Here is a 23,530-nt window from a genome sequence, read left to right on the forward strand (position 1 = left end):
AATTTGTCACTCCACGTGGAAAGCAAACAGCGGGGAAGGCAGTGGCGACACTTTGCACTGACACTTTCCGTCGCCCGAGGATGTCTAAGCTTCCCCATCTGTCTGCACATGTGGCGCTGCCCATTCCTCTGGTCAAGCAGCAGTCGGCACGATGAAATGTTGGCATTTCACATTTCTGCAAACGGATTTGTACGTTTCATATGTGTCATATCAGCATTTCTACATTATGTCATACCATGTTCACATTACATGTACATGACGGTGGATTGTCCTCACTCTAACCGCAGGTGGGAAGTAATGAGGTACAAATACGTGTCTTTACTTCACTTGAGTGTTTGTCTGACAACTTTTTTCTTATCCTCCCTACATTTTAACACAAATATCTGACCTTTCTACTCCTTACATTTTCAAAAGAGGCTTGTTGCTTTAGTTGTAATGCATTTGAAGGGAATCGATCATTTGTATTTTGCATCATTGCACGCCGCCTTCCCAACATCACACTGCTTTAACCTAACAATGCACATCGAGCACAGCGGACGTAGCGAGACGAAACGAAGTAAGAGATGTAACAAGATGGAAACTGACTCAGAGGGAGACTTGAATGGGGATAAAAGGCACGTTAGTGTCTCGTATCTCGCTGTGCTCGGGACCTAACCGACCATGAACACAGCGTTGTCACAACATAAAAGTGAAAGTTGGACCTAAAGAAACGTTGAGTTGGAACACCGACATTTATTCTGATGATTGGGATGTCAAAAATTGATTGTTGTGTTGATTTGGTGGTATTTTCTTTATTTGATGCTACTGTTTTACTAATTTACCAACCTGGGATTAAGTGATGTCGACACCTTGAAAGTAACCTTGAAAGGTTACAGATTCAACAGCTCTATAAAAGGTCATGTGCAGTAGTTTGATATGATAATGCATTGATAAAGCACACTTAAAAAACAAAGGCAACACAACTCAGATCTGTGTATGAACAGTGTTTTTTCATTTTCATTTGTTGGCAGTTCAGAAACATTAACACACTTTGCATCAAATGCAGTTTTTTAAAATCGCTCTGTTCAGTTACAGCATAATGAATCACAGGTTAATGTCAACAAAAGTTATTTTCACAAAGTCCATGACCATGAATCACACCCTCATCAAAAACTAGGTGCTGGAAAAAAGAAAATCCACCATTTTGGAGTAAATGACAAGAGTAGTGATCATAAATCTAACATGTGAGCACTGCCATCTTGTGGGTGTTTCTAACACTACACACACTCCTGCTCTTAAATAAAAAAACATAATCATCACCATAATTTTCCATTAGTGAAAGCAGCTGTGGATAATTTTTATGGCTATAAAGTACAAAATATACATCCTAAATGTGTTGAAGTGGATACTGAAATGCATATACTGTAAATAATTACCATGTTTGTTCCCCTTGACACATAATTCAATCATAAAAAATGCAAAATTTGCTACATTAAACGTCTGAATCCAGCCGTTCAGATTGAGGGAAAAACAAACAGAAGAGCATAATTTTGTGAAGGCAACGAAACTATCATCAACCTATTAAAATGCTCTCTGCAGCGCCCCCCAGCTGCGGCAGGTGAGAATGCAATATCCTCGGCCTTTTCCCTGAGATGGGCAGCAGCTCGCCGTTGGCTTTCATCTGGTCTATTTTCCTGGACAGGTCGCTGTCGCTGTCGATGACCAGGGTGCACCTTTGGGCGTAGCTGACCAGAGTCTCTTCTCCCTGGCGAAACATGCCCACCAGGGGGACCATGTCTATGCCGGCCAGATGGAGCTCAGCGATCGACGCCGTGTTGGCGATGGTGTTGCGGTCGATTCCCAGATGACGGAAGGCTTCGCTCATGCTCTTCTTCTTGATGAAGGCTGACAGGACTTGTTTGTAGCGGTGGATGACGTACTGGACACCGGTGGCTGGGGGAAAGAATGACAGGGCATGTGAATTAACAATGAGTACTGTGGTTACAGTGTAAAAATATTCATACTCTTCTTTAGCAAGTGCAAAAAGGGATTCAAGTTTAAGGGAACAACTTAAAAAACTTTAAAAGAAGTGTTTTTTCATGTGCTAATTGTTAACATTGTCGAACTTATAGACCGTCTTACTTTCCGATGAACAACAGTGGAAACAAATTTATTTTACTATTTGTATTTCTTACACATCTTGAAGAGAGAGGTAATCTACTAATGTAACATTGCACAACCATTTTATAGCTGTATTTTATACGAGTAAAAGTAGCACAGTGTAGAAATTCTCTGTTATAATTAATGGCCCCGCATTCAAAGTTTTAATTAAGTAAAAGAGCTGGCATCACAATGTTCTGTAAGTACCAAACATAAAAGTACTCATTATGAAGAATGGCCCATTTTATTACTGGATTATAATTATTGATCAATGAGCAGTAATGTTGTAGCAGGTGAAGCTAATTATAACCACTTCCTGTGCTGTCAAGAGGCTTCATCTGCAATAATCAGCATAATTAATTAGTTGTCAGATAAATGTGGTGGAGTAAAAAGAACAATATTTCCCTCTGAAATGTAGTGGAGCAGGAGAAAAACGTACAATGGAAAGACTCAAGTATAATACGTGGTGATGATAGGATTGTTTTTCATAATAGGTAATGAAACAGGTAATGACTTGAATAATCTGAGAAAAACACATTGTCAGCTAGGATCCATTAAAGGGGCACTATGTTGTTTTAAAGAAGAAATCCAAACTCAGCATTTTAATATTTACAACATTAATGAGGTCATAATACAAAGTCATTTTCCATGACTGAATAAACCAGCTGTTCTCAGAGGAAAATAAGGTCCCAAGAACACTGTGTGAAGCTAGAAAGGTGGCAGGGTCCGCCATATATAAACAAAGTGAAACAGTATGAAACTGTGTTGTCCTTTAAGGTCAGTTTGTTTGATTTTAGTCAATGAAGATCTTCCCCAAAACAACATAGTGCACCTTTAAAACTGTCTTCATTTTACAATCCAGTACACAAAATCTTAAGTAGTAACTAAGGAACGAATGAGGAATGAATCAATAATTAACTGCTAGTTACTGAATAACTCTGAATCAAGTCCTCTATAATAGATAATGACAGGTAACAAATGAACAGACATATACCTTCTGATATATTAACTATCTGCTGATTAGCTGCTAGATATATTTAAATCCACATAACGATAATTTGCTTATTGTTCCAGTTTAACGCTGAATAAGGTGCTAAATGGCATTTAACTTCATTGTTACGTCCATATTCATTGCTATTTTTGTCCCCTAAAGTGAAGTTTTGTATCCTTCATGATTATTACGTCCACCAAGGAGGTTATATTGCCACCCGTTGGTTGGTTTGTCAGCAGGATTACACAAAAACTACTTAACAGACTTCCACGAAACTTGGAAGGAGGATGTGTCTCAGCCCAGAATAGCCCCCATGAACTTTTGGTGCTGATGTGAATAAAGGGACTGATCCAGGAATGTTTTTGCCATGAGTTATTAATCAGTATGCATTATTACAAGTGCTTTCTTAGTTTTGGCCGCTAATCATCATGGAAAAACATGGGAAATGACATAAGAAGCACAACAAGAGGAAGGTGTAAAAGATTTTATAGAACGTCAGAGGAGTCCTGCATCGTCATAGCAAAACTACACATCAACACTAACAGTTAGAAAAACTTCTTCTGTACAGGAACATAATATATTCAAACATTAATCAGGCTACACATAAATTCACAGTTAATACATTTATAATTAAAACTCTAAATAAAAAATATGAGCTGTTAATGTAACCTTACTGTAAAAAAAAACCCAAACTAATATCTTTTGGGCCTGTTGTATATTTCTAATAATTTCCCAGCCAGCTTCATCTCCTCCACCTTCCCCTCCAAGCAGTCCTGAAATATTCTGGCTTTACAGCGGTTGGAGAAGGAGCACAGGGTCTCCCCTCTGCCCATTGTGGCCCGCATGTCTTTATATGCAGCAGTGTCCGCGGCGTTTAGCTCCGAAATCGGGGCTGTGTCCACTATAGTTTTTCTGTCTACGCCCACCAGATCGTAGGCAGCAGACTTGGTGTGGCCTTCCTTTACCACCCGCAGTACCCGCTGATACCTTTCCATGGCCTCTTCTGGGGTCAAGACTGAAAGAACAAAATAGCCAATATGTTATCAGGGTTATTGTGTTGTGTGACAAGTTTGCTGTTGCCTTCAAAACATTCTGTCATGGCTTTAAAGTCTTCAGCCTCTCAATTGAAATGTTTTGAAAACAGGAAACCGACAGGACAGTCAAACAGTCCAGTGTATCTTTTATTGTCCTGAAAAAGGATGTTTGTGTTGCAAGGCACATACATGACAGTCAGAACAATAGCACAAACACAGTACAGACAATTTACACATGGCATTTAAAACTATACAATGTGGACAGTGCAGGAAAAACTGCTGAAAATATTAAAAAAACAAACAAAAGTCTGTTCAGTCAAGTCTTTGTTTGTATCTCCCAATCAAAAATCCCAGCATCCCTTCAACAGAAATGGCTGCAGACCTCAGGGTGTTGGAATATATGCAACTAATAGCTACTCGTTTTCCATCTTTACAATATCCTCCATAAAACATCAACAGTGCAGAGGCCTGAGGTAGACAAATCTGTGACGGCAGATGCTTGCCACCTAGTGGCCACCTATAGTCAAGGACTTTACAATTAATGTCCACACCTGCTGACCAGGAGGAAGTTACATGTTTGGATATTATATCATTCAAACAGGAGACTGTTTGCCTTCAAAGTGCAGAAAGGACAAACAGTCTCCTGTCAGTGATTGGCTCTCTGTCTGGCACGTGTGACAAACTAGGGTTGTTCCCAACTAGTGTTTGGCGATATGTCATCAGCCACCGCCACACTATCAATCCGTGGTTGTCCTTACCTATTTGAAGCTAGAAAGGTGGCAGGGTCCGCCAAATATAAACAAAGTATACATTTAATGAATGAAATTGTGTTTCAGGTCAGTTTGTTCATCCAGTTTATTCAGTCATGAAAACAAATTGAGTTTGTTTATTGTTTATTTAAAAAATCAGTCGTCTGATTAAAATGTCTTCCTTAAAACTACGTAGTGCACCTTTAATACATTACTGGGAACACCACTTTTCAACATCAGCCTTAACTTGTTACTGTAAAGCTGTTTTGTAACCTTAGTGCACTTTTCAGACAGACTTAGCTAATGTTAGCAAAGGTGGCGCCAAAGTTTCTGTTAAGTGATTAACGTTAAGGTTAAGGGAAGGAATTTTTACATTCAAAAATAAAATAACAATGTACTTACAGGATTGTAACTTCGTCGTTTTTGTGGAGAAGATGACGTGGTGCAGGTTGCTTTTTGCAGACTTTTTCACCGGTCACCGGTTCCATCCCACCCAACTAATGCCGGCCCCCAGGACCGGCGGCGCCGGTCGCCCGTACAGGCTCAGTGGCGAACCGTGGTATTGCAAGTTATGTACAGTAATTCCTTTGGTGCCAAAAAGACTATTTCTCCAAAGGGAACAATCGCATACATAAATCTTTTATGTGACAAAATATGTAAACTACATGTATAATGCCTTGTAACAAAGATGAGTGTGATGTAACAGAGGCACATTTTGTAGTTTACTAATGAACTATCGTCCAAAATGACTTCAGTGCACTGAGACAATAAACTTCACTGGGAATTTAATAGTTATAAATTATCCCAGGTATCTTTTTTTATGCATTATGTTTGGTAAAAAAAAAAAAAAGTTGTCATATCGGCACATATCAGACAACATACACTGATTCAGATATATCTAGTATGATATTGGTTATTTGAAAGGGTTAAAATGCTTTATTTTGGTACGACTGGTATGTGTTCCATTCTGTTTGCTTTTGTCAAATAGTAACTAATGGTTAGATAATCATTAATTACAGATGCTTCACTAGTACTGCTACTATGTAGTTATTTGTCAATTGCTTCGGGTGATGGTTCATTTTACTTTGGGGGCAGTGAAATGGTGTGAATGTGTAAATTGTCTGTACAGCGTTTGTTATTGTTCATTTGCACGTTCCTTGCTGCAACATAAATGTCCTTTTTAGATACTGTGAAGTAATGTGATTACTTTTAATGGGTACTTCTAACATTTTTCTAACATTCACACTATACACACACACACACACACACACACACATCGTTGTTACACATATTAACATAAACATATCCTGAAATAAGTGTTTCAACAACAGCTGGTGATTAGAGAACCACGCTGAACATGAACCCTAATAAGCAAGTCGTGGATGAACTTTTGTGTAGAGTGTTTAGGGCGTTCTTTAGCCGTGGTTAACACGTGTTTTACCGGTCATATCATTAATCTAATCAGGGGATTTCAACACATTAATATAAAGTGAACTGTAGTGTCAGTTTCCTGTTATTGAAACCTTTGAGTTGAGAGGCTGAAGACTTGTAAGCCACGGTGAAACGCTTTGAAGGCAACCGCAAAATTGTCACAGAACATAATAACCATCATAACAGCTATTCTGTTGTTTCAGTCTTGACCCCAGAAGAGACCATGGAAAGGTATCAGCTGGTACAGGATGATCTGATGGGCGTAGACAAAACAACTGTCATAGACTTTGCCACAATATCAGAGCTAACTGCTGCATATAAAGAGATGAGGGCCACAATGGGGAGAGGGGAGATCCTGTGCTCCTTCTCCACCCGCTGTAAAGCCAGAATTGTGCTGGATGGCTTGGAAGGGAAGGTGGAGGAGATGAAGATGGCTGGGAAATTATTAGAAATATACAGCAGGGCCAAAATATGATGTTTTTTGTGTGTTTGTGTTTCAATTCTAACTGTATCAACTGCCAATTTATGTGTCACCCTATTAATGTTTCAACAAATGATGTTACTGTAAAGTCAGGTACAGTTGGTGTTGCTGTGTGTTTGGTCCTGTTGTGCTTTTTTTTTGTTCTCAGTCTTTTCATTTTTTCTTCATGATTAGTCGCCCAAACTAAGAAAGCACTTTTAATTATGCATACTGATTAATAATAGTCAGCTGCTGAGGGTGATGGTTCACTTAACTTGAAGGTTTGTGTGTTTTTATGTGGATGTAATCGCCATAAAAACACACTAAACTAACGTTTGCTACCTTTATAATAATAAGGTTTGATTATTACCTCTCTTCCTGCTGTAGTCCTTCCCTTTCTTCGATCTTTTCTTGTCCTTATGATGTTTCTTCCTTCTGTGTTCACTCGAGGCCGCTGAAACTTCGGATGACTCCGACCCCTCGGAGCCGCTGTCACTGCTGTCAGAGGAACTACAAGAAGCTCTTTCTCTCTTCCGAGATTTGCTTTCTGACTGCTGCACTTTGCTGGGTCTCGGGGCTGTGTGGAAAAATGATACAAATGGCGTGAATAAAAGCAGTTAAGCGTAAATATAATAAAGTCAAACATAGTCTGCAGCTTCACTTTGGACACAAACCTTCGGTCACTGGACTGGGTGACGCAAAAGTGTGAATGGAGCGGTTACTCGTGAGGTTTTCGATCTGGCTCCTCAGGAACTTGCGGTCCTGCATCAGGTCCTCCACCTGTCGCTCCAGAGCAGCGATGCGCTCCTGTTTGCTCTCCAGCATGCACTGGAGCTTAGTGATGGTCAGCAGCACCCTGGGGGGCAGGCTTTCTGCATGTGAGGCAGCTAGAGGAAGACAAGACAGGAAGGTGAAGAGCATTAAAACACACAACTTGAAGATCCATTATGTAAAATTATGTATATTCTAAGAAATGTATGTAAGCTTTTTATTAGAGTGCTCTTACCAGACATGGCGCTGCTGGGTGTGTTGTCCTGCACTGCATCAGCTGAGGCTCCTGACTGGAAGTTCTCCCACTTGATGATGCGCAGTTCGTCTTGTTCCTGCTTCAGCCAGGCCGGAGAGGTCATCCTGTCTTTGCACCTCACAGAGCTGGAGTCGATCTCGAGGCAGGGGGAGTAACCTGAAGGCTCCTGCTGCCACACAGATGACATCCCTTCAAACCTGGGAGAAACGGAGGTCGTTTGTATGAGTCACGTCACCTACAAGTACTCACAGTTCAAGAGAGTCAAGAAAGATTTTAAAGACTGGGGATGACATCACCTCAAACAGAAAGGCCTAATCACACAATTCTACATAAAACTCATGAGATACAGATATTATAAACTAATATTTGGCTCAGTGTGCATTAATGCGTGAGTTTGGCTTAAATGGGAATTTATTTATGCTTGAGTTACAGCATCATTTCACATGAACTGCTGTCACTGGATATTAAAATAATAAAGCATCAGCCTTACTTCATTTCACTGCAATGGAACATCAGGTCGTTAACATGCCCTAAAGACAAAGACAAAATGCAGCAAGCTTGAGGCATAAAGTATACATAGCTGATGCTTTGAGACATGTTTTTCAAGATTTTTGTTATTTAATCTCCTGAGATTTATATTCATTTTGCCAATTACACAAACTAGGAGCCAATCAGAGTTTACAGTAAAATACTTATCCGCAAAACAAAAAAATACAATGCAGTCAATGACTCAGTGAGGCTCTAGTTAAAGTTTTAAGTAGGATACGTTAATGGGAAGAAATCATGTGTGAATAGCATCAATTCATGCATGTAAAACTTAATGTATATGAATTGAAAGCAGCTAATAAATGCTCATCTAAATACATGAACAAAACACTAATTGATGCAAAGACGGAGGTGTTTTTGTCATTTTAATAACAGAATTGATATTCAGCACGTCCTCCTGCAATTAAACCGATGACACATCTGTTGAATATCAAAATCTTCATTAACAGTGTTCAGCGTTCGTCTTCCATGACATTAGCGTGTTTGTGGCTCTGCAGTTGATGCGGTGAACTGTCTATTAATGATTGATTTTAATACTGCAGCAAAACATGCTTCACCTTTGTACTGAAAAACTAAATAACAGGGGACAAAGCTGATAGCGAGTGACCTAATAATTTATTAATCCTGAGCCACATGAGTTCATGATATATGACGCATTTATACATTCATTAGAACATGATAAATCATGCATTAGTTAAACATTAATTAAAAATGAGCGGTGGACCACAGTTTATGCTTGTGTCCTAATTTTACTTTCGAAACCAGGATTATTCACACCATCATTACTTGATGGTGTGAATAAAGAAGTGTTGATATGTACTTCATTTCATTATACATGTCAGAATTAGGTGATAATGTCTGTGATGTAGAGGAAGTGAGACCCTTTTTCTTTCCTCACTAATTCGACTTCACGTCTTCCTTATCTACCACACCACAAGGAAGTTGTTCAACATTTTATCTTCACAGGATTATTAAACCAAACAGCTGTCTGTGCATGTAAACATAAATGACAGCGTCTTCTGCAGAACTTCAGTTTCATTGGAGAGGTTGCAGAAGCGTGATGAGACATGCACCGTGTAATTTACAAGATTTTGAAATGTGTGCTTGGGTTTCTGTTTCATCACGACAAACTCTGGGAACCCACGACAGATTACCTGCTAATGGATGAGTTTCATTATGAAGCCAAACTATCAGAATTTGGATTGTTTCCCTGTTTACCTTACTCTCACATTTAATTGTCTGCCACTGTCACAAAAATCTGCAGCCTTGCAGCATATCTGTCTGCTTTCACATCCCTGTTATAGACTAAATTATTTGATAAACTCATGCTTTTGTCCTGTATTGTTGTTATTTGCAACTGTGATAATACCACTTAGAAGGAGCTTTATTATCGTGGCCAAACGGTATAAATATTATTGAATATGCAAGAATATAATCCTATCAGTCAAATTCATCTTTTACTTTGTTGACTGTGTGTTTTGTCTCTTTTTGGCAAATAAATTTCACTCAAAAGGAGCTCGAGCCATAACTGCACAAAAGCGTACAAAAAGAACAATTACATAAAGGAACAGTGAAAAGGCAGCCAGATGATCCGATGAAGATTCACAAGGCCTAACATCTGGATTATTCACACTATATTATCATACGTGTTTTATTAACACATATGATCAATATTGTTATTGTCAATACCGATATATTGCGACACCTCTCCTGGAAACACTAAGTGGTGGGAAAGTTGTCTGTTGCCGCATTAAGGGAGACAGAATTTTGCATCCTAGTGGGAAACACTATAATATGGTTACAAAACACCTGCTTTAGTTATGCACATTTTAATAAATTAACATGGCATGACATTATCATGACTAATGACCAAGTCACTATGAGTTTATGTGATTAATTTATGCTTGATGGATCATTAATTCATGTATTTAACTCTAGGTTTCAAGGTATATCTTGGTATGAAGACTGAAGGTTATCGTATTGTGTATACTTGCTCATCTACAGCATTAAATTCTACTGATTACTGTTATTAAAAATATATATATTTCAAGTTACATGTCTGTCAGGAGATTATATTTTATAAAATTATAATAAACCCCTTCTGTTTTTATTCCTTCAAAGGCCAATGTATCAGATAACAATGTTAGTAATTGCATAATACTGTGTACAGTGATATAATCTGAGATGGTTATCCTATGGTGAAAACCTCCTATGATGATAATGACTTACAGCATAACACAAATTAATCTCAATGAAATGTGAAGCTATTTTTCTAAACTGTTACTCAGATATAAACATGTTCATGTTGCTGCATAATCCAGTGGTCTTTGTTTATGTCACATTTACAAGTTAAGCTGTAGAGTTTTAATCTATTCTATTATTATGTTAACTTGTGGTTTTTGAAAGAAGTCGACTGTGTCAAGATTAGATTATGATGCATGAAACCAAAAACCTAAAGTGGGTTCTAGCAGCCAGTGACACTTATCAACATTACTAGAGATTGTCTCTGTTGACATGTGGGTGAGAATCGAAGCAGAGGATGCCGAGATAACTTGCCTTTTAGTCTTTCAAGCTTCAAAAACACCAGAAAAGGATGCATGATATGGATATTTTCCAGTTGGTATTGATAATAAACTGCTTGTAATGGCTGAAACAGACAAGATAATCGGTAATTTCACATTCCTAGATTTTTAAAAAGAAGTTTATAACCTGTAGTTTATTCACGCCTGAAGTTTAAGAAAGGCTTCCTTCAGAAAGAGAAGAAGAACAAGCGCAACACGCTGTTGTCGTGCTTGTTCTTCTTCTATCTGGACGATAATTTATTGGTCTCTATCACCGGATCCTACATTTCCCATATGCAATTCAACAGCATCTGTCATTAAATGCCCGCTTGGTTTCAAACCTCAATGGAGGCCAAAAACTGTTGAGCCTCGGGGCAAAAACTGAGATATACGACGTCCTTAACGTGAAAAATGGGTGGAGTGCCCCTTTAACTAACCACATAAACTCATAGTGGCTTTATCATTTCTTAATGGTGAGTAACAGGAATTCATGCTACATTAATAATGACTCATTAAATCATAATGAGTCATGCATTAGTTATGCATTCATCCAGCCTGTGTTTTGTAACCCTGGAAGGTGTCATGTAATATGGTTACAAAAGAAAAAGTGGTGCGTTCAGGTGCGTGAGTGCAACATGTCAGATATGAGACTTGAGATGCAGCAGCTTTATCTGCTTGTTTTTGTTGTTGTTGCAGGAAGTGGACATGAGTGTTTTCACTCCATGTTTCCATGGAGATGATGATGATGATGATGATGGGCTGTTTAACATGTGCATGCTGCAGCAGCTAAACACAATTAAGCAGAGAGTGCTGCAGTGATTAATCTGGTCCCCCCAACATCTGACACAACCAGTTAACATGCGCATTACTCTCATGGGAATTAAACCACCGCAGTGCATGAAGAAATGTGACATTTCTCAGGGCGAGCACATGAAGTAGAAACACTAATAAAGAGCTAAAGTCAGCAGGCCTGTTGTCTTTATCCCTATTGATTTTATTACACAGGCTATTACACAAATATAGCTGTGTTTTTGAATTATAACATGCTCGTACGGCATGACAGAAGTTACAGACCGCATGAAAACAAACAAAGGTGTCATGCTAAAGGCTAAAGGGCCGAACAATTTCTCCCTGCGGTGGTTTTAATTAGCTAGCTCCTACCAAGATGGATGCTAATGACTGTAATTAACCAGCAAAAAGGGAGAGAAAAGGAGCAGCAAAGCCGGTGAAACACGCCAGAAAACGTACCTTCGAGACAGTCCAGCGGATGAAACAGGTGGCGGGGATGTCCCTGTGTTTGTTTTCCTGTTCGCTGAGATGTCACTTCGTGTAAAAAGCCCCGTTTTGTCCAGAAACATCAACAGAGACGAGTGAAGAAATGCGAGGCTACAGGGGCACGTCTGAGGGGGGCGGGGCTACAGGGCTCCGACGCGTCACACGCTGCCTTCAGGGGCTCGACGGAAAGTCGTACACATCAAGACTATACTAAAGTGTTAAGAATAAGTTAAAATTCTTAGCATCAAGGTAATTCAAATGGCCTATACTTTAAACGCAACACTAATTATCACCACCTGTGGACTGCTGAAATAACGATGTGCACATTATTTTCACGTTTTGTGGGTTTACATGCACCTTGAATTTTTTAATTTGCATTTTTCCGACAGAACTTAAAGACAGCAAATGCTTAAAGAAAGGGGGCGTGTCCTTTTACAGACAGCTGTGTGACAGACAGATGTTTCCCTCTGACGTCCACAGTCTCCAGTGGTTGATGGAGTTTAAACTGGACAGCTTGTTTATTCAGTTATAGAAAACATAAATATTTTTGTTGAGTTTGTATTATTACTTCATTAATAATGTACATATTAAGATTATGAGTTTGAAATTTAATCTCCAAAACTACATAGTGCCCCTTTAAATTAAAGTAATAAGTATCAGTATCAAAATATAGGCCTACTTAAAATACCAATACCAAAAGTCAAATGTTAAATATTATATCACTTGGTTATAATCACTTGTGATTCATGCACGTATCATCAAACTGTTGGTAGCCTAAAGATGGAGTTAATTTAAACTGCTGTGTCAGTCAATATATACTAAGATATTATAATAATATTTTGTATTAATAATCTGAATTTATAAAGTAGCTACTGACCAAAAAGTGCAGCATTTCTTTCTGAAATGTAGTTGAGTACAAGTATAAAGTACAAGTACAAACACAGTGCTTGAGTGAATGTACTTAGTTACTTTCCATCACTGCTGAACAATGATTTTAGGATGTTATCTACGTTACGTGTGTCTTAATTTCATCTGTACCGCCGGATCAGGTGTTTTCTTGCTAAATTAGCCTGGTTTCTATTAGAGTACTCCGGCTAGCACATCCAGACTTCTCAAACTATGCCAAAAACCAGAATATTAGTGTGCCTGTAAACATAAAATGTCCATTCTGTCTGGTCTATCTCTGTGGACTCACTGATAACAATGTCTTTTTATGTGCATGACTTCATCAGAGTAAATAAACAGTCGGGGGTTGAATGAAATGAGACATGATGACGTTACGGGGAACTTTATTTGTTGTTAGACTACAATTCTTTGGCTATAGAGAGACAAACACAAGTCCAATGACCCGACTGATGTCCTGGTTGATGTTGTAACTATCTCACGTACTGTATCTACTCAGCTTTGTTCACAATAGTGGTCATTTTAACAAATATCAGCTGCCGTGTAGGGACACAGATAAGAGACATCAGATATTGAATGTTTATGGGTTTCTTCTCATATACCCTCTGGCCTACCTAAAACAGTAAACTAAATATTATTTATATATTAAACACTCTACTGTGTTAGTCATAAAATACAAAAAATGTATAACAAGGTGAGGTGTCATTTGAATTTGTCAAGTTTTTTTTCTATTTGTAGTAAAGGATAAAAAGGCAACATATTGTAAATCAATAAGCAACTGATAAAATATATATTCTCTTCTGCGAATCAGCTGTGAGGAACATGTATAAAATCCATTCGCGTCACATTGCATAGCCTTCATGATACATACTGATATACGCCCTCTTTGCAGACTTTCACATTTCTTCATTTATAAAGGACAAACTTCAAGCCATATGGAGTGATTGCATTAGTTTTTAACAGCAGTGACGTCACAGCGAACGGTCACTGAGTTTGGGGCATGGAGGGTGAAAGATAACAGCCCTGGGAGAAAAAAAGATCAATACACAAGTAGTACAGTAAATGCAGCAGCAGAAAGACACACTGAGGCCGACTTTTTTCCCAGCGCACAAAAATGTCTTATGTTTACAATTTGATTATCCTATCAGGCCTCAAACCACCTGATCAGATTGCATCGGTCTGACTGGAATTTGTAGAAATCTTGGTGCTTGTTTACAGCCACTGAAACTGTGTAAATGCTGGTAACGATGTTAAGAATTAGAGCTACAAATCGACATGATGAATAAATCCAGATTTTTTGTCATTTACGTCGGTGGAAAAGGTTTAAAAAAAGGGGAGCCAACTAACTCAGAGTTTGGACGACACACGAGCCAGGTGATTTATCACTTCCACCCTCCTGCTGCCTATATAATGTCACATGGAGACACTGAGTAGTATTAGTTTGTTAGACAGACGACAGCAGCGCCCTCAGTATGAACATATCCTGCCGTCTCTGCCTCCGTCATCCACGTCCGCCCCGCTCTCAGTGGCAGATGGCCAGGAGGAGGCGTTTAAAGTCGCCGCTGCACTCGTCCTTCAGGGCGTCCTTCAGGGACACGTCGTACTTCTCCAGGTACATGTCTTTGATGGTCTCCAGGTCGTACTGTCGACATTGAGAAGAAAAAAACTTACAGTACATTTTACATCCATTTGTATGAGAGGTCAGGCTTGGTGGATATTTATAAAAAAGTTTTATGTAATCTCCTTTAAAGCACTTTGAACGTTTCCTTCTTCTTAAATGAGCTCTAGAAATAAACTTGACGATAAAAAAAACAAGCAGTGCGTTTACATCCGCTGAAGTCATCAGTCGGCATTTTGCAGTAATTTGATTCTTTAAAATTGATGGTCATTTAGCCAAATGTGAAGCTAATTTTAACAGAATTGTCAGAAAATCAGCCGAAGAAAGTGCAAAAGTCTGTTGTGCAGATGTTGGAAGTTGATCGTCGAGGTGAGCAGTAGGTGGCGCTAACCCTCCAGGCAGGTGGCTTTACACAACAGGAGAGCACAATGAAATGATGTTATCAAAGGAGTGCCAGTCAAACTTTTAAATGGTGGGAAAAATTGTACAGGACATCTCAGAAATCTGACATTTCTGTGTTTCGTGTGTAAATTTGAAGAAGTCTCCTTCTTCCTCCGCTCACACTGCTTCTCTCTTCATCACATTGGAAGCTGCAGTGGAGGTTTAAGTCTCTTTTCATTGACTTTTATTGACGTTTATGATTTAATTCTTATATTCCTTTTTTATTTTTATTATATAGGAATTACTTTCACCCATTTTATGCATTTGGTTTACTACCTGTTTACAGTAAGTATTGAGAAGTACTGAGAAGCACATGTGTTGTAACTTGGTCACATGAATATTGAAACTAGATCTCTGCTGGAGAAAGATGATTTCTTGGACATGGATACAGGTCTGCGTGACAAAGACTTCCAACAAGTAAAAAAAAAACTTCTTTACAAGAAGTGGTGCATGTTTGTACTGAAATACTTACAGTCAGACTGAAACTGAAACTGAAATTAGCTTCTACAAGCAAATTTCCAGCTAAATATTAGACTATTTGTAAAATTCTGACACATTAATGCAAATCAAAACTCTGCAACGCTCCAAAAACAACAAACATAAAAAGGCTAGAAGGCACCATTTTGTCTCACTGATAAAATAAGTATGTCATTGTTTCTTCATGTGACCCAGTAAGCAAAAAAAGAAATATTGATAAAATAAGGTAAAGTGGTGGTTAGGTGTGAGGATTTTGGTGTTGAGCTTTAACCTTGCTCATCCCAACATATATTTGGCTCCACCTGTTGATCATTTAGAGCCGTTACCTCAGAGCGGCACACGATGATGCGAATGAGGGTGTCCTCGTCTGTTCCCGCTCCGCTCATCGCATCGTGCAGACGTCTGGCGAAGTAGAGCTGAGGGTTCTTGGCAACTCTCACTGAGGAGAAGAAAAGCTCCATCAGCTCGACACAGTCGGTTTAATCAACACTTTCCTGAAGCTCTGGCGTCGTCTATAAAACTTTACTATGACCTAATGTGACCAATACTTTATGTGTGTCAAGTGTTCATTACTTTAGGTCAGGCTGAGTACACCGCATTTTTAAAAAATCGAGACTTTGTATGTCCTTACCAAGAGCAATGTAGCATTTCTTCAGCGTCCCAGAGGTCTCATTATCGATGGCATCGAGGATTTCAGTCCCAGAGAGCTACGGAGAGAAAATAACTAGTTAAATCTAAGTACGGGCGACGCATCAAAGCGGTGACGTCTCATTTTCCAAGTCCATTAAGTCACCCAAAATATTTTTATACTGTGACTAGTGATTTACGTTTGAAGGAAGTGTAATTAAAGCCGCCCAAAGTGTATTTATAGAAATGAAAGTTTGTCTGCAGCTGCATGAGAACCAACAACACTCATCAAGGGTAATAATTGTAAGATACAAACCCCGATTAAGCTGAAGATGACATGTCAGGTCACATAAACCGATATACAGTGAATAGTGTTACCTGCTCATACATCTTGAAAGTGGCCTGAAGCTGCAGGTAATTTCTGGAGGCCAGGATGTAGCTGAAAGTGGACTCATCCGTCCCGAAACAACCCTCGCCGGCCTGCGACAAACATCACTATTTCTTAGGATTCATTGAAACGGATATGAGATTATTATGAATGTGTATTTCACGCTGAAGCAGTACCTCAAACAGGGAGGTGGCATCTTGTTCAGCCAGATCCTCATCCACATCATAGCTCTCATCTCTGGTGCCCTAAAAGACGAAGAAGAAGAAGAGTGAGATGACTTCTGCTGTGTGCAGTGCTGTGAGGCCTCTGCAACTAAATCTGGCATCAGTTTTACTAATGAGAGGGTGTTTGGAGGGAGGCCAGTGTGTGTGTGTGTGTGTGTGTGTGTGTGTGTGTTTATAGGGCATGATTGGGCAGAGAGAGAGAGTGAGCTCAATTTCAGTTCCACTGCAGACGGGAGGAATTTAGTTACTCAAGTGTAGCAGAAACCAAAGAGCACCGACCTCCAACAGAGCCATGAGCAGGTTCCTGACGTCCCCGCTCGTATCTCCCTCGATATCGGCCTCGAGATCACGTTCGTGCACTGAGAGAGCGACACAGAGTGGAACAAAAAAGGGTTAAATTAAAAAACAAGCCGTGCTGTTTATTTTAGGTCTCAGGATTTAAAACTTTCCCACTTTCCCTTAACCTCCTTCTCATTAAAATGTACAGCTACCCTACATTTTCAAGTCAAACAATGACAGATCAACATTAATTCCCCACAGGAAGTGCAGCACATCCATTAGTCTAGTAAACATGCACCTAAAAGATAAATAAATACAGTGGGGAGTGCTAAGCTAGCTCCAGACAGCTTGTACAGTGGCTAGCTTGATTAGCAGTAGGCTAATCCCACTGAGCCACAAATCAACAATCATAAAACAGCTGTGATAAAACAGAGCGAACACAGATGACGCTTCAACGAGGACATTTTGGAAAGTAGAATAAAGACATTGTCAATATTTGACCGGTCACAGATGAGACAAAATGGCGGATGTTAAACAGTAACTGTCAGCAGTGGTTGCTATAGTAACATGATGTTTAACTGACACCAACTCTGCTAGTGACACACTCATAGTAGTTAATGGGAAATACCACGACATGTTGTCTTATCGTCTCGCATCTTAAATGTGCATTTATTAATGTTAAAAAATTACAATTATCAATGTTTTATACAAGTAGCAGGACAAAATAAGTTTACTGGATAGAATAGGCTACATAACCAGGGGGCTACAATCATGCTAGCTAATGACAACCCTCCAACAACCTACCAAGCAGCAGGGCTGCCAACATGCTAGCTAACGACAACCAGCTAACAACCTCAGAAGCCAACTAGTGTGTTGCAAGCGCTGGCAGCACACAAACAAACACATTAACCTGGCGTCTTATCTTTGCTCCAGCCACTCCCCATTGAATTATTAACGTTGTGTACAGAATACCTTCCTACAAATGAACAATTAGCCTAAATTTGGAAGAATTATACCAATATTTCAACACACAATTCAAAGAAAGGATGAGAAATCACGTTTGTGTCAACATAAGATGGCTGGAAACCCTCGAGTACTGACAGCAGACAGAAGATGTTGGCAAATACAATCAGCTATCTGGTATCATAATGAACAGGAAGTTGCGGCAGGATGGGCCTTGACTAAACACAGTGTGACTGCACGTTACATCACTGAATAGCAGGAATAGCAGCGTATGTGCTGTAGGTCCAAGTGAGTCATAGCCATTTCCTAATAATACAAGGAAGGGAACGAGTGACCTTTAATAAGTGAGTGGGTGAGAGGTTTCATATCAGCTTACCTTGAAAGTAGCATTCCTTGAACATGGCGATGTCCTGTTGGGAAACGAAGAGTAAAGAGTCAGAATATTCTCCACTAAGAATGAATAAAGTATAGATAGTTTTTAAATTTGTGACTGACAGAGTTGGTGGCGGTGCAGAGGATCTCCACCAGGACGTCTTCGTCGGTGCCCGCTCCCTTCATGGCCTTCCTCAGCTCCTTCACGGCGTAGATGACGGGCGGGTCGAGCATGGCGAGGATGGCCTTCTCGAAGGTCCCAGACAGCTCGCTCTTCAACTTGTCCGCCAACTCCTGTCAAAACAGCTTGATCATAAGTAGCAGAAACAGAGGAGGAAAAGCAGATTTCATAACACATTTCCACTTCTTACTGAGCGGCACTCACATCATCGTACTTGTCGAAGTAGGCCTGTTTAATTTCCTGTCGCTGAAACGCACAGCGGTTCGCCAGGATGTCGATGATGGCCTTCTCGTCAGTTCCTGAAGGGGAAGACAAAACAGATTCAGCGAGATGATAAACAAATACGAGACAAATAAACATATTTACTGAGTATTTCCAACGTACCGAACCCTTTGCAGGCTTTGCGGATGGCCTTGATGTCAGCTACGGCATCAAAATCCTCATAGGGAAAGATTGTGGGCTAAAAGAAAACAAGACCATCGTCATATAGATGACAAACACAGCTGTCTGGTCACATCAAACTGATTAGCGTTTCAGTAAATGAAACTTTCAGGGGGATTCGTGAAGGCGATGCAGGAGCAGCTGGCAGATGGGGGGAGGGGAGGACCATGACACAATGCATGGGTTGAGGAATTCAGGGCCAGAAGTCTTTAAACAAACTTGGCAGGGGCCGTGTGAGTAACTGGGAGCAACCAAAGAGCAGAACCACTTCATCCGAGCCAATAATAGAAATGCTTAAATATACTTTTCTGGCCCGAGTCAGTGTTTGACTTCATCTGTTACTTCTCAAAACTTTAATAAAGCAGCATTTTTGGGGGATGTAGTCATGTTTTTGCATCCTGAAAATGAATTGGGATGATATTTACACTTTAAAATACCTTAAAAACTACTTTATAATTACAGATAAATACAAAAAAACAATAAAAATAAAGTCTGAAAGCCTTTTTTCATTGTGTTTGAAGTAAAACGATGAAGAAATGAACATAAAGGTACCAAAAAGATATACATCTGACAGAAATGGACACCCTCCCCCCCCTTTCAGTGCACTCATGAACCCTACTCTTGCATAACACACACACACACACACACACACACACACACACACAGCCCCACTCATTCATCTACACACACACTCAGACCTAACGGAGCTGTGATGAATTCCGCAGGGGAGTGGCCCCCTTTTTTCCTGTGCGTAAACCCAGACACGGAGCTCTGTCACACGGTGTCACTTCACGACGTTCATTTAAAGAAAAAACACAAAATATTACAAAATCTGAAGCCGTGACTCTCATTTCCAGTCAGAACTGTATAGATTCACGAGGATTTACGCACTGTGCGTAATGGCTGACGGGCGGACGGAGGCGCTGCAGCGCGCTCACATGGCCCGTAATGCGCAATAAAAGCAGTATGTGATTGGAAATGACGCCAGGATCAATCTGATAGTTTATCCTCGTGATTGGCTGGATTAAAAAATATTCAATCATCAACTCAAAAACAGCTGATTAATAAGATTTTCTATTTCTAATCATATTAATAAGCGGCGCGTCAGACGCAGACAGCGGTATCTACCTGACAGTTTCCCATGTTGAGGTGATCCGGTGGCAGCGGCTGATGTGTCGAACAGGGTCGCGGTTCGGTTTCAGTCCTCCTGAACAAAAACTGTCTGCGGCCCGGAGCAGCGCAAACCAGTATGTGACGTCACCGCGGACCGCTACCCCCGTCTGTTAACCGTTTGCAGCCTCGATCGCTGGACTGTAGTTTCCCATGATGCACCTGCAAGCAAGTGTTGATTCATGTGATTGTTGTGTCACTGACATCGGGAATGTGTCATTAGTTTAGAGATCATGTGCCTGAAACAGACTTTAACCCTACTGATAAATAAAATACACGTTTTACTCACAGACCACATTTAGTACAAAAAGGTTCCAGGTCCAAAACTGGCAGAAAATACATATTTATTAATATTATTTCCAACTTTCACATCAGTCCTGGTAACAACTACCAAATATTCATTAATTGTCAGGATTTAACACTTTAAAAAACAGTTTGTTTACATGATGCCACTGTTTTTTTAAAAGAAAAACACACACACAAAAATATTTTTACTTTCCATATACCTGATTTCTTATGTGTAAGAAAAATTCATTTTTTAATCCCTCTGAAACTGAATTTTTGGGATGGCAGCTGATGATGACGTCTTTTCAACACGGCTCAGTTCGATGCAAATAATTTCAGGTACTTTCTAAAATCTGGTTTCAAGACACATCGCTGGTTTTCATCACTTGTTTGAGGAAAACAGCACTCGATAAAGCCCAAATTGTGTTTCTTCTTCTTATTGGCTCCCAGTCGAGGCCAAATATGAATCATTACCAGATATATTTGAAGTAAAATGGTGCCTAATCTGTCAGTGTAAAGAGGCTTCAGCACCACTGAGCACGACAGCCTTGTGCACAACACTACAGTGTACACACAGCATGGACCAGATGACCCAGGATCAGACCAGAACTTCTTGGCATCCTTCATCCATATACTTTACTTTTTTAAAAGCATCCTTGAGAAAAGAGAAACAATAAATTAAATACATATTAAAGTGATTGTTTAGTTGTTACACACCTCTTTTATCACATTAACCAATCATTTACAAATTGGTAAAGGAAGATGTAAAAAACAAGAATAGTTTCTCTGCTTTTACTGCAGAACGTCTGGATGAGATAACTATGAACCAAACAGCTCGTTCTCTGCAGAGTTTAGTCGTCTACAGTATAATTACCAACCTTTGGCAGCCTACGCTCTAACCAGTGGTATTTCTCTGCCCCTTGTATCTGTTCCCTACCTCATAATTACTCTCCTACAGAGGAGGAAAGCTGCCGCTGCCCTCCACAATAAAGCCCTTAGCCTATGAAAACTGAATAAATGCACACACAATGTCTGCATAAACCGCTCCAATTAGGGCCTCGCTAACAAAGCCGTGCAATTAAACCGGATGAGTCATCCCTCTTCACTACTATAATTATGTGGCAATTACCTGGAAGATCAATCAGGGAAACTTTTTAGACAAATCATTAAAAGTATTGAAAGTTAGTCATTCAAACGTCGCAGCTGTTTTTAATGTCCGACACTATAATGAGCAAATTAGCGACAAATTCAACCTGAGATGTGAGTCACTCACTGTGACAACTGCTGAAACTTTTAATTCGGCTTCAGTTCTCCTGCTGACATTATTAAGCTGTAGAACAAGGACTTTAAGGGAAACACTGACATTTTGGGAAATATTCACTTTCTGGACAGTCAGCTGTCTTTTTGAAACCAGTTTACAGTTGTTATGCTAAGCTAACCTAAGCTGGCACTGGATCCAGCAACATATTTACTGTAAAAACATGAATGGTATCAATGTTTTCATCCAACTTCAGCAAGAAAAACACTAAGCATATTTCCCAAAATGTCAAACTTTTTAGCATGAGGAGTAGACCGATATTCAGCATTTTCAGATTATCGGTATCCGTGATTGCCGATAGAATAAACTAATTTAAAAATGTGCTACGTTGGCTCTGATGCAACATCCTCTCACATAATGTCCCGCCTACAGCCTGCAACGAAATCTGATTGGTAACACGTCACTATTAATAGCCTATCAACACTGAATAATCTCAATCTGTAACCTGTAACTACATTTATCAAATAAATGTGGTGGACATGAAGTATAAAGTAGCTTAAAAAATGGAAATACTCAAGTAAAGCACCTGAAAATTGTACTGAAGAACAGTACTGAGTAAACCCTATTTAGGTGTATTTCATCATTGAGACTGACGGCAGGGAGGTCAAGGCGAGGGGTATTCAGTTGGTTGCAATATGCAACCTCACCACTAGATGCCATTAAATCCCACATGAGCTGCTGTGTAAAATGCCGTCCATTTAGCACATCTAAGTCCGTTCGCGCCTCCTTGATTCGGGGAAGAGTGACTGAAGACCATCAGTCCGTTCCTGGTGTGCTATACTACCAGTTGCTGTTGCAGACACCTGTTCATGTGGCGACACATGCAGCTGAGAAACAGAAACTCTCGCTTGTTTTAGTTTGTTTGCATTCTGTACTTCTTCGCCACCATCAGACTTCGCTGCCCAAACACCCTGATGGACAAAAGTGAGTGTTTGCCTCAGTTGTCTCCGTTCGGGGATGTTATGGTCTTCATTTCACGGCCGGTGGAAGGGGGCCCCCCCTGAAGCCTTTATCGTGCATCTGAGAACAAAGCCAGCATTCAGCAGCGCCAGCCAGAGAAACAGGCTGTAATGTCATGCTGGCCCAGGACCCAGACTCATGTTATGACCTAAAACACAACTTGTTTAGAGTCTGACCAGCTCCTACTGTTAATAATCACAGACGGAGGGTTGAGTTTCAGCCGCTGGAAGATGAATGCAGCGTGTGGAAGAGTTTTACCTACAAAAACATTTTATCAGGCAGCAAAGCTCTGCAGGAAGTCTCAGCGGGAGGTTTTTAAGAGCAAACGTAAAGAAATAAGTCTCATCTGGAAGTTTTCTCTGAGGGTTTTGACCTTGTTTGTTCATGTTGTCACTGTGCAGGGTGGATTTGTACATCTGCAGACTCTTTCTCAGTTCTTTTCCTGTCAAAGATCAGGAGACCTTCGGAGCACACTGGGCTTTTGTTTCACGGAACAATGCTCAGCTAATAAACGGTGCATTGTCTACCTGCTCTTGGGGTAAAATCCCTGCGTTGGAAAAGGATTCTGGTCCTTTTTGGTCGTACCCAGGTGGTAGACTGGGGCACCACTTCCTGGCAATCCCCCCCCCAGATGGACTGCTGCATGCTGTCATTGTGCTGCAGATGGTGG

At 40.0% G+C, this 23,530-nt stretch overlaps 2 protein-coding genes across 3 annotated transcripts; both read right to left on the bottom strand.

Moving 5' to 3' along the window:
- Nucleotides 1-970: 970 nt before the first annotated feature.
- Nucleotides 971-12,318, bottom strand: LOC141014126 (uncharacterized). 2 transcript variants are annotated; one of them, XM_073487786.1, is made up of 6 exons: nucleotides 12,187-12,262; nucleotides 8,322-8,361; nucleotides 7,811-8,028; nucleotides 7,479-7,691; nucleotides 7,175-7,381; nucleotides 971-1,932 (listed from the first exon to the last, which is right to left on the bottom strand). In XM_073487786.1, the coding sequence occupies exons 2-6, from the start codon at nucleotides 8,342-8,344 to the stop codon at nucleotides 1,553-1,555; spliced, it is 1,041 nt and encodes a 346-aa protein (XP_073343887.1). In that variant the 5' UTR covers nucleotides 8,345-8,361; nucleotides 12,187-12,262; the 3' UTR covers nucleotides 971-1,552. The 2 variants fall into 2 exon arrangements, with proteins under 2 accessions (XP_073343887.1, XP_073343886.1); XM_073487785.1 differs by lacking the exon at nucleotides 8,322-8,361 and having other exon boundaries at nucleotides 12,187-12,318.
- Nucleotides 12,319-13,485: 1,167 nt separating this feature from the next.
- On the bottom strand, nucleotides 13,486-20,374 carry anxa13 (annexin A13). Its single transcript, XM_073488464.1, has 11 exons — nucleotides 20,256-20,374; nucleotides 19,071-19,146; nucleotides 18,891-18,985; nucleotides 18,629-18,799; nucleotides 18,510-18,543; nucleotides 17,171-17,250; nucleotides 16,844-16,912; nucleotides 16,658-16,759; nucleotides 16,284-16,359; nucleotides 15,979-16,091; nucleotides 13,486-14,758 (listed from the first exon to the last, which is right to left on the bottom strand). The coding sequence occupies exons 1-11, from the start codon at nucleotides 20,268-20,270 to the stop codon at nucleotides 14,639-14,641; spliced, it is 951 nt and encodes a 316-aa protein (XP_073344565.1). The 5' UTR covers nucleotides 20,271-20,374; the 3' UTR covers nucleotides 13,486-14,638.
- Between the last annotated feature and the right edge of the window lie 3,156 nt (nucleotides 20,375-23,530).

The sequence above is a fragment of the Pagrus major genome, chromosome 19 (assembly GCF_040436345.1).
Source record: "Pagrus major chromosome 19, Pma_NU_1.0".
Classification (NCBI taxonomy): Eukaryota; Metazoa; Chordata; class Actinopteri; order Spariformes; family Sparidae; genus Pagrus; species Pagrus major.

Bases quoted from the DNA above. Each gene is read 5' to 3' on its own strand.
- LOC141014126 (XM_073487785.1), bottom strand. From the start codon at position 12,296: ATGTTTCTGGACAAAACGGGGCTTTTTACACGAAGTGACATCTCAGCG. The intron at 8,029-12,186 runs GTACGTTTTCTG...CGTTTCTCCCAG, and splicing joins TCCGCTGGACTGTCTCGAAG to GTTTGAAGGGATGTCATCTG. The intron at 7,382-7,478 runs GTTTGTGTCCAA...TTTTCCACACAG, and splicing joins ACCCAGTCCAGTGACCGAAG to CCCCGAGACCCAGCAAAGTG.
- anxa13 (XM_073488464.1), bottom strand. The intron at 18,800-18,890 runs GTGAGTGCCGCT...CTGTTTTGACAG, and splicing joins ACTTCGACAAGTACGATGAT to GAGTTGGCGGACAAGTTGAA. The intron at 16,360-16,657 runs GTAACACTATTC...TTCTCTCCGTAG, and splicing joins CTTTCAAGATGTATGAGCAG to CTCTCTGGGACTGAAATCCT.